Here is a 15,106-nt window from a genome sequence, read left to right on the forward strand (position 1 = left end):
TTTGGGACGGAGGTAGTATATATATGCAAGGTGATATTTTTGTTAAAATTCAGAATCCATGCACGTGCTCTCTGAGGAAAAAAAAAGAATTATGTGCACTGTAATTATCACATGTGTGAACCTAATCTATCTTAAATGTAGCTCGTGCTAGCTAGCTAAATATGAATTTCATGATCGAGTATGTATAGATATTTATAAAACTTTGCACCTTTGAGTACTCACAGTGCAGATCTTCGATATATCTATCAACTTGCGTGTACTTGAACCGGGCTAGCTAGTAATTATATATTTTTTCATAAGTATTCTATGATTTAGTGTGCTTTTCTAATTGTATTCTTGTATTGAATCGGAGTCTCTTGCGCAATAAGATATTTTTCTTGGCCACTAGCTCTTCCTCAGATATAATTCATGATATTTGTTATGGAAAATGCTTCAAATTAAAAGACAACATATATATTTGTATATAACTAAGTTACAACCAGGTTATCCAACTCCTTTGATATATATAAATAATCACCACTTAATAAGTGATTTAATATAATGAGCCGTGCATTCGTTCTCATGTTTTCAATCTCTCAAGTAGTGGAAGTGTAATTTTATATTAATAGTCCATATGCAAGCTTGGATTGACTAATTGAAAAACAAAAATGCGGCTTCTAGCTTTTTCCAGGAAAAAAGGCTGCAAGATCACAAAATCATGGCGAGCTATATATATTACACTTGTAATCTGACACTGATCGAGAGATCAGGATGTTGTCCTTCATGCCTGACCTTTCTTGTACATGCATGATCGGTAGTGATGAAAGGCTATAGGATATTGTTGATTGGTGATACGCAGCAGTCGCGGTACTGCATCAGTCGTCTCCAATCGCGTCTGAAGGAGTGAGAAGATCGACTACACAATATAATCCAACGGTACACAGACGATGAGAGAAGCCTTTAGCTGCATGCGTACGCGGAGGAGATCTCAACGTACGAGAGCTTTGCAACCCCCCAAATCCTCAAGCTGCAGTATTAAACTAGCTAACGATCCAAGTAATCATCGCATGCATGTGTTCGTAATTGGGATTTTTGAACAAGTCTCCTCCAGTTCGAAAGCGGGAAGGGACGCGCGCTCTTCCTGCAACTTGCTCAAAACTAAGCAACCGCCAAATAAAAGGAGGCTTCATTAATCTGATTCCGGATCGTGTGTGTGTGTGTGTGTGTGTGTGTGTGTGTGTGTGTGTGTGTAATGGCACCGATATATATGCTATGCATATGTAATTGTGTGTATCTAGAGAAGTTGGGACGACATCGCAGGCCCACCTGCTAAATCATGGTGCCAGAAGTGCAAGTTGCAAAGGCTCGCCCTTTAGAGAGGACCCCGGCCGGACCGGCCGAGTCTTTTCTTCTGATGGAATCTTTGCCGCCGTGCCATCGATCTTACGCACGTGTGCATCGGCCGGCGATTTTTTTGCTTCCTGCATTTGCAGCCGCAAATGCTTGAGACTTGAGTGCCTGTACTCGATCTACTACTACTCCTCCATCGCTAAGCAACCCTTGGTAGATCATGATTCATGAGTAGCTTAATTAGTTAGTCTGCCAGGTGCTCACCGCTTCCCCGTCCATCTTCCCGTCGACCCCTCCGGCGGCCGGCCGGCCAGCGGGGAGATGGGGCCGCGGTCGCCACCTGTTGTTGCTCGTCCTCGTCCATCTGCTGAAAAAGGTATGCGACCGAGAGAGAACCGCGCAGGCCGTCACCAATCTCTAAGGCCCGACCGACTCTGCCCAAGGCCGCGTGGGCCGAGCAACCGCTTCGACATTTTTGCGCCCTTGGCCGGCCCAGTCGAAATCTCCGCCGCACTCCACCAAACAAATCATCATTTCTCAAAAAAAAAAAAACATCAGCATGCCGTACGTACAGTACAGCACTAGTAGATATGCATGAACATTTACAGCACTAGTTGATATGCATCCAGAATTCGCATTGATGCTTGTCTTTATTAAGTCATTGCAGCTTACTATAAACGACTACAATACAGCTCTACCAAAGCATGAGCGAAAATATCAGCTACGAATATATATGCATTTATGGCGGGAGCGAGCATAAGATTGCAGCAAATCGATCAAATTATGAACGTCGGGCTGAGGCCACACTTTTATATTTATACACGTGGCGGGGCCGTGTGTCTGGCGCCGCTATATATACACGGGTAGGGGTGGTAAAGGGCCCAACATTTTGAACTAGAAAATTTAAGGATCGGGTCCTAAAACGGCCGGGCTCTAAACATATGTATTTTTGAATTAAAAATTTTAAGGGTCTTATTGGGCTGTGAAGAGGCCACTAGAGCCATGGCCCATTACCACCCTGTACACGGGCTTGCATTGAGGCGCGCTAGTGAAAAATATTATTATTGGGGAGCAAACTTGAAGTCGTCGTCCTTTGTGGTATTAGATATTTAGATACGATACTGGTTATTGTACTCGTGCAGTAAAAATTTTCTCCTCCGCTTCTAGATCTACTTTTGCATAGACAATGCTAATAACTTGTAGTATCTTTTACGGATGCCTCTGTTCTTTTGCAGGTACCCATGGCCATGGACGGAAGCAGTTCAAGCGATGGCGGCAACCGTAGGAACGGCAAAAGGGCCGCTGGCAAAGGCTACTTGGACAGGCTGATGAGAGAGCCAAAACGAGGGGTGGGGATAGCCAAGCTGGAGAAGATGAGGGTGGAGGAGGAAATGATGAAAGACAAGCACTTGCGCAATCCCTTTAGCAGGGCACAAATTTCTGGACCTGCAGGTATTGGTCTCCAAGGCATGGTAAGTAGCGCACCTTTTTTTTCTTTTCGCGAAATTTAATTGTAAACGCCCTTGTATGATCCATTTTGTGTGGTTCCCGCATGGCTTTTAATTTGTATTTTGTATCATCATTTCATGGATTACTTATCTGCTTAATTAATTACCTGACGCATTTTTACGGGAATTGATCTGTATCGAGTGAAGCATGTCGCCGAAATGGCCTCCAACCCTAGTATCTGGCTTATACTGGGCTTGTTGCCCAACCAACAACCTCGTCCGAATTCTGTGGTAATTTGTGGTTAGGTTTACATCATCAAGGATTCATGTTGCAATAGATGTGATCGAGGAGACATGTATTTCACAACTCTGATGATCTTTGTGATAATTTTTTTTTAATTTCGGAGTAGGGCAATCGAACTGTCCCCCATCCAACCCCACTGCTTGCATCTTACTGTCCTCTTGCTATCGCGCTTCAGTTCAATGCCTATATTATATACAGTCCTCCATACTTTAGGTATATATACGGGCCTATATGGTTGAGAGTTTGTTCAAAACTGAAAGCATCGTTGTTGTCTTTTTCTGTTTCCAATGTTTGTTTCTTTGTTCAGACCTCTCATTTGTGATGATAATAATAATACTTTCTCTTACATCTTATGCCCCTATTAGCATGCATATACATGTTGGTCTCAAGTAGGGTTGACAGTTGACCCCGTTTCTGATTTATTGTAGATGTCATATGGACCAAACGGAAACATGCGTGGACTGTTCATCGTTCCCTTGGCCAGGTACACACATCTATACATGATCAATTTCCCATGTTTACACATGTTCTTGGAATAGGGGACTAATTAACATTTTGGAAGGAGCAATGTGAACAGGCATCCAAGCCCCTCCGAAGCAGCAGCAGCAGCAGCAGCTAATGTCAATCAGCTGCCAAGCTACACAGCGCCTACTAGAACTCTGCAGCTCTTTCCTGAACATAAGGTACATATATATCTAGATCGTTGTTCTCATTTTTCTAGACTGAATGCATGGCTGACCTGCTGCGCACACAAAGCACACAGACCCCCTGCTGCTGTTCTCGGTAGCAGCATGAAATACATGTGCTTCGATTTTTTTTTCTTTTTTGGTCTAAGCAACGCTAGGCGAATTGAATTTAATGCTCATGTGAACATTGAATTACTCAAGCTTTGTAGCTAGGGAAGGAGCTCAGCATGTGCGTGCTATTCAACTGCATAGGGTATCAAACTCACTGATCACGGCTGCTCTCCGATTTTTGCAGGAAGATGAACATGGTGATTGCAAGGGGGCCGCTTCCAATAACGCCCATGACAATCCACGGGGCCTGGACCTTGAGCTGAGGCTGTGATCATCCTATAGTCCTTCAAAAGTCTCTTGAATATTTATTCGTCAAGGAGGGTGGCTCCAACATCTTAGACATGTGTGTGAGAGAGAGATCGTGTGCGACGCATGCTTTTGAGAAGAAAAAAAGAGGTTGATTATGTGGATTAGTAAGAAACATCTGCTCAACAGATCAGCAAGTAGTAGTTATTTTATTCCCTTCTGTAAGATTTGGATTATTGTGCTGTGTGTTGCTATGCAATGTCGCAATGCGAAAATGTGAGATTACCCGGATCGAGATCAGAAATAGAGCAAGCACTGTTGGCAAAAATGTGTGCGTATGAAGATTAGCAGAGCTCAAGCAAACAAGTTACTCTAAAGGGAATGAAGTTCATCTGTCCGAATCATAGGAAAACTATGGAGATTTAGCAGAACAATTTGGACATGGACCACGAGACGACGTGACGAAACAGAGCAACGACGACGCTGTTGGAACGGCCGCTGCGGTAGCGCTCCCGTGAGAATGGCGCGGCCGGCGCCAGCTATTTTTGCACAGCCAAGCCAACGGGGCTTGAAAGAAACCGCGGCCGGCGAGGTAGAGCGACGGAGGCGACCCAAAATTAGTCGCCGGGATAATTAGCGGCGGAGCTTAAAGCTTCCAGATAAAAAGAGGAATGGAGGCAGCGATCCCTAGCCGGGACGGTCACGGGAGGAGGCCGGAGGGAAGGGAGAGACCAGCGCCGCAACGATGGGGTCCCGCGCCGCGGCCTTCGCCGTGGGCGTCCTCCTGCTGGCCTCCCCCGGCGAGGCGTTCTTCGACATCTTCAACATCTTCAGCCCGCGGTCCGAGAGCGACTACTTCCAGAACGCGTTCGACGGGCCGGAGGAGCAGGCGGCGCCCGTGCAGACGGAGCAGGAGGAGAAGGGCGCCGCGCCGGCCACCGCCACGGGGCTCACGAGGGTGCCGCCCTCGGGCCCGCTCAGCAAGGCCGCGCAGGACACGGTGCAGGTCGCCGCCGCCAGCGGCGAGGGGCCGGTCGGCGAGTGGACCATCGTGAGCGAGAACTCGGGCGTGTCACCCATGCACATGGCCGTGATGCGCCACGGCCGGGCCGTCATGTTCGACACCAGCACCACGGGGCGGTCGCTGATGCGGCTGCCCCAGGACAACTGCCGCACCGACCCGCGCGCCAAGGAGGAGGGCACCATGGACTGCTGGGCCCACTCCGTGGAGTTCGACTACAACACCGGCGGCCTCCGCCCGCTCAAGATCTTGACGGACACCTGGTGCTCGTCGGGCGCGTTCGACGCGGACGGCAACCTGGTGCAGACCGGCGGCTACTTCGAGGGCGACAAGGTTGTCCGGGTGCTGAGCCCGTGCGAGACCTGCGACTGGCTGGAGCGCCCCAACAGCTTCGCGGAGGGGAGGTGGTACGCGACGCAGCAGGTGCTCCCGGACGGCCGCTTCATCGTCTTCGGCGGCCGCCGCGCCTTCGGCTACGAGTTCGTGCCGGCGCCCGGGCGGATGAACGACAAGGCCAACTACATGCCGTTCCTCCGCCAGACCACCGACGACGCGGAGAACAACCTGTACCCGTTCGTCAACCTCCTCCCCAGCGGCAACCTCTTCCTCTTCGCCAACGACCGCTCCGTCATCTTCGACTACAAGGCCGGCAAGATCGTGCGCGAGCTCCCCAAGCTGCCCGGCGGCAGCCGCAACTACCCCGCGTCCGCCATGTCCGCGCTCCTCCCGCTCGACCTCCGCAACGCCACCGCCGGCGACCCCGACCCGGTGGTCATCATCTGCGGCGGGGCGCTCAAGACGGCCTTCCGCTCCGGCGAGAACAACACCTTCAAGCCCGCGCTCCGCGACTGCGCCCGCATCAACCCGGCCGCTCCCGACCCGCGGTGGGAGACCGAGGACATGCCCATCGGCCGCGTCATGGGCAACATGCTCATCCTCCCCACCGGCGACCTGCTGCTGCTCAACGGCGCCGCCAAGGGCTGCTCGGGCTGGGGCTTCGCCCGGCAGCCCATCCTGACCCCGATCCTCTACTCGCCGCGCAAGGAGCAGGGCTCGCGCTTCCGGCCGCTGGCCTCCTCCACCATCTCGCGCATGTACCACTCCACGAGCGCCGTGCTCCCCGACGGCAGCGTGCTCGTCGCCGGCGGGAACACCAACGCGGCCTACAACTTCAGCGGCGTCGACTTCCCCACCGAGGTGCGCGTGGAGCGCTTCTCGCCGCCGTACCTGAGCAAGGACCGCGTCGGCAGCCGCCCCAGGATCGACGCGGCGTCGGTGCCCGCGGACGGGATGCGGTACGGCTCCCCGTTCACGTTCCGGTTCTCCATGCCGTCCGAGCCCGTGGGGCAGCCGGACGTGATGGTCACCATGTACGCGCAACCCTTCACCACGCACGGCTACTCCATGAACCAGCGGATGCTCATCCTGCCGGTGACCACGTTCGCTGAGGAGGGGCGGAGCTACACGGTGACCGTGGACGCGCCGAGGAAGCCGGAGCTGGCGCCGCGGGGGTACTACCTGGTCTCCGTGGTGGCCAAGGGCTTGCCGAGCGTGTCTGCGTGGGTGAAGATCCTGTGAATACTACTGTTGCTCTAGAACTTGCGATGTGTGTGTGTGTGTGTGTGTGTTGGCTTTGCGGTTTTGTGGTTTAATTTTACGTAGGGATCGAGGTTTATGGGAAGTCAGATCGAACAGATTACCTCTGTACTTGTGATCATGCGGTTCGTATGCTTGGCTCCTTACATGAACATAGCTATAGTAGCATAGCGCAACAAGCCTAGAACGTAATGCTTGAATTGAACATGTGCAAAGATTGAAAGAAAGCGGATGGTAACGTTGATCTTCAAAAGCGTAGTATGCGGTCGAATGATACTTTGTGCTTAAAATTGATTGCCGTATCTGGAGCATGACCATGTGTATAACAGGAACAAGGTCAGCATGCATCAATGTTGCAACGCTAGCTCTTGCAGATGCCGGGGATTCCAATGCGCGCGAGACATTGTCACATCTTGTAGTGCTGGGTATCTGTGTTCTAATCCTTTGCTCGGCAAGACAGCTAACTACTCTTTTCATATCGTTGATAAGCTAAGAATCGTACGGTACAAACAGAACTCAAAGTAATTCTATTGTGCTATATCAGGTCTGAATTACTTAGAAGAAAGTGCTGGGGGTCCAGATGTCACAGTTGGTATTATTGCAAAAATGGACAAGGTGACTCTACTGCAGGTAAAAAGATCAAGCATTATCGTTCCAAATCCGTAACTCCTGTAGTCTCTCTGTGTGTGCACAACAAAATTATAAATTTCAATTTTGCTCTCTTAAAATACTTTTTTTTGTGATAGTTTGCTGCAAAAGGAAGCAGCTGAAAAGTTTTTTTTTTCAAGATGGATACAAATTACCTATGGATACATTTGAAAACGTAATGGGACTTGCCATAGAAGGGTGCAAAGCAATTGCAACTTACATCCGAGAGGTACACAACTTCTTGTTGATCTTCCACTATGCTCGTATGCAGTTTATTGAGCTTATTTTCTGTTTACATTGACCTATTGACACATTGGAACTTCTCAATGCCCCATGTGGTACCTTGGTTGCTGGCCGTCATACTGAAACAGGTGCTATTGGAAAACACAAAGCGGCTGTAGTGTCAGAGTGGTTAACCTCAAGAGGTCGATCGCATCTACCCAGCTTGTGTAACATTTAGAAGTCTGGGTGATCTGTGTAACAGTGAAATTTATCTGCTTAGTGCTTACTCGACGGAGTATAGGAAGATTAATGGCCTCAGCATGTTGAAGATTGCTGACCCATCAATGGATACATCACACCTCGTGTAATAGGCTTGCTGGTTGTATGAATGGCTTTGTCGCAGTGCAGTGGGCAGGAAATTCCTGAGCCTGTACCGCACTCCAACGGAATATGTAAGTATGTAACTTCAAGGTAGCTTGCCAACGAAATATAAAAAAATTATGACGGACTAATGCAACTGTTCGGGACATTGTATGCTGATTATCTCAGCGCTTGTCAGTTTACATTGCACCCGTCTGCTTGACGATCAGATAATGATTAAAAGCAACAGGTGTTTGCTGAAAATTTAGTTCTATAATTGTGCCTTCAAGATACAGCCACCATTCAGCCACCATTCCGATTTGAAATGCAGAAAAATGCAGTACCACGGAACAAATAGCAGGAATCATAGAACTCATCCCAAGAAAACGGATAAACTTCCAAGTAATTATCTAGTTCAAATAATGTGCTGAATATTCTGCTTTACGACCAGGTGACTTGGCTTAGCATATCAATACTCCATGTGGTGTGAGGATAGAGGAACTCAGAACTAGGTAAATCTTGCTTGAAGATACAAAGCTAAAAATACACATTTTCTATCCTCAAACATAGTTCAATACCAAGCGTCTAGAATTGCATAATAAATACCAATATGAGGTGAACACAGAGTATTGCAATGAATTGGTGATAGACACAAGGGGGCAGCGATTATTAGTCAAGCATTCTCTCAAACAGGCAAATTAGTTTTCAGCAGACGCTGCTTGGTTACCGACAGGGAATGCTGGCAAAGTTTCACTATTTTCTTGGGCCGGAGCATCTGCATTTGCATGCCTCATGAACTCCTCTGGGGACATGTGAGTGCCATGGCAGGCACATACTATCTTCACCTCATTTCTACCAAACTTGTATGTCACACCGGATATTGTTCTACCATTTGGTCCAGTACCAGTGGTAGAAACCCAAGGAAGGTCAGGATATGATCCAGAACCTCCAAATTTGACATTTGGCGCGATGCCTGGCCTTATAGCAGAACCCATAAGAGGGAGCGCCCTCTCAGCCTTCTTCTCATCTTCCATGTGAACAGATGAAGAAGCACCTGCCTCTGCAGTTTGCAAAAAAAAGAAAAGAGCAAAACAAATCAGTCTTGCCGGTCTGTATGATTAGCTGGCAAAATATTCAAACATGCATGGATAATTTTGGCAGCAAACATAATAAAAGTACATATGCTCAGTATGGGATGCCTTGCATTATGTTTCAGTTTGTATTACCAAATTATTGGCAGCCCGTGCATAAAGAAAAGACTCGTACAGTTATCTCAAACAAGGTCATCATAATATTGTAAAATTAAATGAGCTTAATGACAAGCCACAGTATGCGCCAATCATACCAAACACACATATTGTGGAACCAACAAGGACCCTTGGGATGGAACTGGATGTTAAATCTTCTCTAAAATGTATTTCTAAATAGACACAGGTTATATGTCAATCAAGTGTTTTAACTCTAGTTTCTGGTAACAGATCTGTTTTTTACTTTTTAGTGGTAGAGAGATCTGTTTTGCTGTTAACAATAACCATTAAAAAATCACAAACAGAAGGATTCCCCCCTATTTCTCTGGGAAAGGAACGCAATCACTAACCTTGGGGTCTCTTGCTATCATCAGCTTGCTTGGAATTCGTTTGCTCAGCTTTGTCTTTTACAGCAAAAGAAGACACAGCCTGAGGCGGAGCACCGAAAGCCCATGAAGAGCTCGTCTCAAGTGTCGGTAGCTGGACTGCTGGATAACCAAAAGCAACCTGAGAGGCACTACTCATTGTCTGGACAGCTAGCCCACCATTTGTAGGTGGCCTCAACTGCACTGGACATACTGAGTGAAAATTCTGTGCATTAGTTACGGTAGGAGGACCAGACACCTGAGCTTGGACTTGGTATGGCACAGCCACTACATTTGATGCTTGCATAGACAATGGATTGCCAGGCGGCAGCTTTCCTGAGCTTGCCTCACTTCCTGAGAAACTTGGTTGCCTCTTTCCTTGAATACCAACAGCAGCAGCATCAGCAGATCTTTTCCTATCAGATCCTTTGTTAACAATGGAGCCCTTAGCACTGTCTTCACGCTGTGCAACCAACCAAGAATTCGAACCTTCTGCTTCTGACTCCACAACATCCTCATTTTCACCAGTTGAACCATCATCCGTACTAATTGAGATAGGTGCATTTTTCGCACCCCCATCAGAGCTCTTACTAGATGCATCAGGCTGGTCACCAGATGTCTGATTCTTCTTCTGAAAGCTCATCTCTTCAGAAAGCAAGTTGCGGTTACTTAAGACTGGCTTCTGTTCCTCAGAATTATTTCCACTGTTATTTGACATCCTCCCATCTTGATACCTGGGAAGCTGAGGCTGAAGGCCCACTGGTTCGACGGATCCATCTACCACTGGAGCAGAGGAACTCCCTGGTTGTCCCCAGAAATTCCCAAATTGTGGTGCAACAGGACCATGCCTCTGTTTACTATTGTGTTCTTGACTCTCAGGGTTTGTTTGATAATACTTCCCAAAAGAAGCATCAGGAGTTTGTGAACCAACTTTGCTACTGCTTTCTTCCACTTGAGGTTCTGCTTTTGGTTCTAGAGGAGCGTCTCTAGCCTTAGCCTTCCCAGAAGATCCGCCCAAAGAGAGGCCCAAACTAAGCTCAAGGCCATTTTCCTCTTCCATTTCCAGTTATTGGTAATTGTAATTATAGGTATGCGTAGTTACAGGCTATTCTTCACACACTCTTAGGATGACATAGACCGTGCCATTGTATACTTACAGCCATTCAAAGCATCATCCCTGCAATAAATACCTTACGTAAGAGATTCGTCACATGTGGAAACATAAATTAACTAAAAATCACTTAACAAAGCAATTCATCACATGCACACACACACACACAAACGCAAAATAACTAACATTTAACAGCATTTCACAAGGAAAATCATGGGATTTACACAGGAAATCAAGGCCCGGCATCCTAGAACAGGGATATGTCTTATGTTTCGGTAATCATTTCATCAGAACGCGCCTTCAAACAGGGGACGGACTTAAACTAGGACTCAGGGGCGGACCCAGTATAGGACATGGGTGTACAATAATTTTTTTCAAAAAAAAAGTCGAAGTTAGTAGGTAAAATCCATGGTAGATCCGAATACAAATAGCACATGTTAGGGGGTTTGGGTGTTCGATTCGCACAGCAGGAAAGGAAGGGAAGGGAAAGGACAGACATACCTTGTAGGCCGACGAAGCGCCCGACGAAGAACTGGCACGGGCGGCGCCACTCCCCAGTCGTCGCCGCTTGGAAGGCAGCCGAGCGAGCGAGAGTCAGAGAGAGAGAGAAAGAGGAGAGAGGAAGGGGCACTTCCGTGGGGGCTCGTAAGTCGTAACTCGTAAGGTAGCGGACTCCTACTGTCCTACATACTAGATAGAGATCCTCCATGGCTCCATCTATAATCAGCAGCCCATCCAATAAGCCCCCGGCCCATGATTCCTTCCGCGCTCAGGAAAAGCATCACAGCACGCGGGAGCAGCAGAAGGCCCAATTCGGTCATCTGGGGAGACTAGTTTTCCCCCATTTTTTTCCTTTTCTATTCTACTATCTTTCTTTTATATATTTCTCAAAAAAATACTATCTTTATTTTATATGGATTTATTCAAATACTTCTGTTGATTTAAAAAGATTAATATAGACCTTCCAAAAATTGTAAATGGTTAATTCAGAATTTTATAAAATATATATGGCAACACTTTTTAGCACATGTTCAATATTTTATGTTCAAATGTTGAAATTGTAAGCTCGAAATGTTGAAATTGTAAATATGAAATGGTGAAATGATAGATTCAAAATGTTGATTGATTTTTTTCACCATCAACATCCTGAAACACTTGGCTCAACATATTACTAAATCTGGGTCAATATTTTGAAATATTGTTTCAACATTTTCCCAAAAACTGTTGAACAAGTGCATTGATATAATATAATTGATTTTTTAGAAAAGGAAAAATATATACATATTGGATCTTATTTCTTGAGTTTATTATAAGTAACACAGTGCTTCAAAACGTTTCTAAAAGTGCATGCATGAATTGGGAGAAAAATGCATTTAATTTCTTACATTCAGTCAAAATACTCCACTATTGTGCTGTCTTGTCACAGGCCCGCTACTGGAACTCAAAGCATAGGAGGGGGAAAGTCAGCATATGTGCTTCACTACCTTTTTTTTATTCTGTTCATTACTTTTGTTAAAGATCGCATGATTAGCATATTTAAAATATTAAATTAATTTAGTCAGAAATCTAAAATACAAGATCAAGCATCTATTCAAACTTGATGCAATATTTTGGATAAAGTAGTTCAAGATTTTATGTAAATGTTGAAGCATTAATAATTATGAGAAAACAAATTAATAATTCAGGGACCTGTGTGAAACCCTTAAAAAAATTTAGTGAACACTGATGCAATTTACGCAATAACTTAACATGCTCTGCAATGCATGTTTTCTATACATAGAGAAAACAGTTTATGGTCAATATAATCTGCAGCCCGATCATATATCTTTTTAGGAACGTCAGAGCAACAAATAGATAAGTTTCAGCATTGGTTACAAATTTGCTACCATTTTTCTTTTTATTAAGCCTTTCTTTGCTCTCAGGTCTCGACAGATCTCCTGGATGAACAACTTGCATCAGAAAAATACAGAAGCTACATCGAAATCAAGCAGCTATTTTTTTTTCTCCTTTGCCTCATTAGGAAGGGTCTCCAGTTTGCCTTTCTTGTAAGGAGCTGTATCCACTTCATCCAGATTTCTGAACCCAAGCTCTGACATGTCTTGCTTCGCCATCAAGTTTCTGAGGAAGACAAAATTTGAGATTTAGCACCACACATGGAAAACAATGATTTGAAATCTTAATGGAAAGTGCAGAAGCAAACAGAAAAAGAAGATGCAAAAAGTATATCTTGTTATGGACCAGCAAACATTTTAATGCTAAGTGAACCATGTTATGATGAGCTCACGTACTGAATTTCAGAGATCAAAGTTGGTAAGAGCTCACGCCAGGGCTAGTAAGAATTCCCAAGATAGAACAGCGAAATACTATCTCAAAACAATCAGTGCAGCACCAAAACGTGCCCTAAAAGTAGTAGCTGCATGCCCACTTGTGGTTTGGCATACTGATCGCTTCACTTGATTACCAAACACCGACTCTGTAAGGCACACTGCACATGTTGACATGGGTTATTGTAGCCATAGCAGTTACTTCCCTCAACAACTGAAAACGGATCAGGACATGATGTAGCTTGCAGATCAGCACATGTGCCCAAAAAAGAACATATTTATCAATCACACTAAATATTTTTTGTCAAAATAGAGAATAAAAATATTGAAAGCATTTATGAGTGTAGGACAGAGAATTAATTCCAAGCAATAGGGCAACTATCCAGAAACTCCAATCCATAATATGTTTGCACAGTTTCCTTGATCATTAATTTTATAGTATGTAGTGTGCTAACCACAAAAACTTAATTGTCGCTAGGTTTAGGAAATTATTGATATGCCAAAAGCGAAGTTGTGTATCTATATCATGATAACTTTTACAACTCTAAAATTAGTATGTAGATAATAAGAACTAAGCATACTAACCTCTCCATTCGACATTCCAGATACTTCTTTGAGAACTGCCGACATTTTTCAGACTGGGATCCTGAAGATTTCAGGCAAGCAAGATAGTCTTTCTTCTCCTGTTTGAACAGTCATCATTCATATAACAAGTATAGAATCACAATGGTAATTGATAAAGAAAGTCTGCAGCCTTACCAAGTCGCACTCATGTAAGTGATCCAATGGGAATACACCTTTTTCAGGAGGTACAGGCCTCACCCCCCTATTTCCACCAAAAGCGCCACCTGTGGCAATTCACATTGTTATTCAGATCTTCATATTAATACTGCAATTTGGAATGACAACATATACATGAGGAGATGTCACTGTAAAAACTTGTAACAGATGCCTAATGCAAACAAAAACAATGAATAATAGATGGGAAGCAATGTTAAGAGGTCAACCCTGGACCAGTACACCTCCTTACCGGCACTCATTTGCCAAAAAAATAATGTTTCGATCAGGAACAATCAAGAACAAAGGCTTCCAAGAATAAAGTCGGATCTCTAGCAATTGCGTCCAATGCCTCAACACTGCAACAACACAATAGACACTATAGCTGGTAAGTGTGGTATTATTAACTGAAACTTCAATTCTGTATAATTGAATGCCATGTTTATCCATTTGAAACAAACTGTCGGATGATATGACAAGTGGACAACCTTGCAGTACACAACCAAAATATTGACAAGTATGACAACAATAGAATACCCAATACATGCATTTTTTGCTAAGTATTCTCTAAGTTGCAACAACAAATAGCTACCACCGGATGCATGAGGCTATGAAGATGCTAGATGCATCCATGGACAACTGAAACCATCCATGGACAGAGGACCAAACTTCAAAGGAGTAGTAGCCAGATATCAGAACATACTGATGTATCCAGAAGACTAGCAATACTGTACGATATGCATGCATTACGAATCGAAGGCAAGCCAACGGTCACCCATATAGCAGATTGAAAACCAGGCATACCGGTTCAATCCAATTAGTTCGAAGCTTCATATGATACTGGTCTTGCATTCACAAATCAACAGAGTGAAAATATTTACATTTCGAATCGATCCAAAGTGGATGGATGTCTAATCTGCGACGGGTGATAACCTGAGAGTAGAACAACACCTCACGGCAGCGCCTGGGGCCTGTGAGAATGCGCGGCGGCGCGGCAGTGAGAGACTCGGCGTCTCGGCCCGTAGGGAGGGGACGCCGCTACTCGGCCCAGCTGCGCGCAACTACCGCCCCCGTCACGCCCACGCGTGGCTGATGCGCGACCCCAGAGCCGCCCGCCCCCGCATCGACGCCGTCGGCCGTCGCTGCTCGGTGCTGCTGCCACCGTAGGCGGCTGCCGCGTTCCGTCGAGGTGAGGTGGCCTGGCCTGGGCTGGGCTGGGCTGGCGTCTGAGCCTTCGGAGTTTGTGGGCTCTTGTGGACTTGGCTGCTACTGCATCACTGAGCTCGGCCCAAATACAGCTTCTGACATTTT

At 45.9% G+C, this 15,106-nt stretch overlaps 3 protein-coding genes across 5 annotated transcripts; 1 reads left to right on the forward strand and 2 right to left on the reverse strand.

The window, feature by feature from the left end:
* The first annotated feature begins 4,869 nt into the window (after positions 1 to 4,869).
* LOC120700643 (aldehyde oxidase GLOX-like) lies at positions 4,870 to 6,723 on the forward strand. Its single transcript, XM_039984892.1, has one exon. The coding sequence runs from the start codon at positions 4,870 to 4,872 to the stop codon at positions 6,721 to 6,723; it is 1,854 nt and encodes a 617-aa protein (XP_039840826.1).
* A 1,651-nt stretch (positions 6,724 to 8,374) lies between these two features.
* On the reverse strand, positions 8,375 to 11,360 carry LOC120697867 (ninja-family protein 8-like). The gene is made up of 3 exons (XM_039981232.1): positions 11,196 to 11,360; positions 9,569 to 10,760; positions 8,375 to 9,031 (listed from the first exon to the last, which is right to left on the reverse strand). Exons 2-3 carry the CDS (start codon positions 10,641 to 10,643, stop codon positions 8,670 to 8,672), a joined length of 1,437 nt encoding a protein of 478 aa, XP_039837166.1. The 5' UTR covers positions 10,644 to 10,760; positions 11,196 to 11,360; the 3' UTR covers positions 8,375 to 8,669.
* Positions 11,361 to 12,488: 1,128 nt separating this feature from the next.
* Positions 12,489 to 15,025, reverse strand: LOC120697869 (cytochrome c oxidase assembly protein COX19-like). Of its 3 annotated transcripts, none has more exons than XM_039981235.1 (5): positions 14,747 to 15,025; positions 14,049 to 14,154; positions 13,778 to 13,866; positions 13,604 to 13,701; positions 12,489 to 12,812 (listed from the first exon to the last, which is right to left on the reverse strand). In XM_039981235.1, the coding sequence occupies exons 2-5, from the start codon at positions 14,056 to 14,058 to the stop codon at positions 12,686 to 12,688; spliced, it is 324 nt and encodes a 107-aa protein (XP_039837169.1). In that variant the 5' UTR covers positions 14,059 to 14,154; positions 14,747 to 15,025; the 3' UTR covers positions 12,489 to 12,685. The 3 variants fall into 3 exon arrangements, with proteins under 3 accessions (XP_039837169.1, XP_039837168.1, XP_039837170.1); XM_039981234.1 differs by having other exon boundaries at positions 14,729 to 15,025; XM_039981236.1 differs by lacking the exon at positions 14,747 to 15,025 and adding an exon at positions 14,600 to 14,649.
* Positions 15,026 to 15,106: the final 81 nt, after the last annotated feature.

Source organism: Panicum virgatum, chromosome 3K (assembly GCF_016808335.1).
Source record: "Panicum virgatum strain AP13 chromosome 3K, P.virgatum_v5, whole genome shotgun sequence".
NCBI lineage: Eukaryota > Viridiplantae > Streptophyta > Magnoliopsida > Poales > Poaceae > Panicum > Panicum virgatum.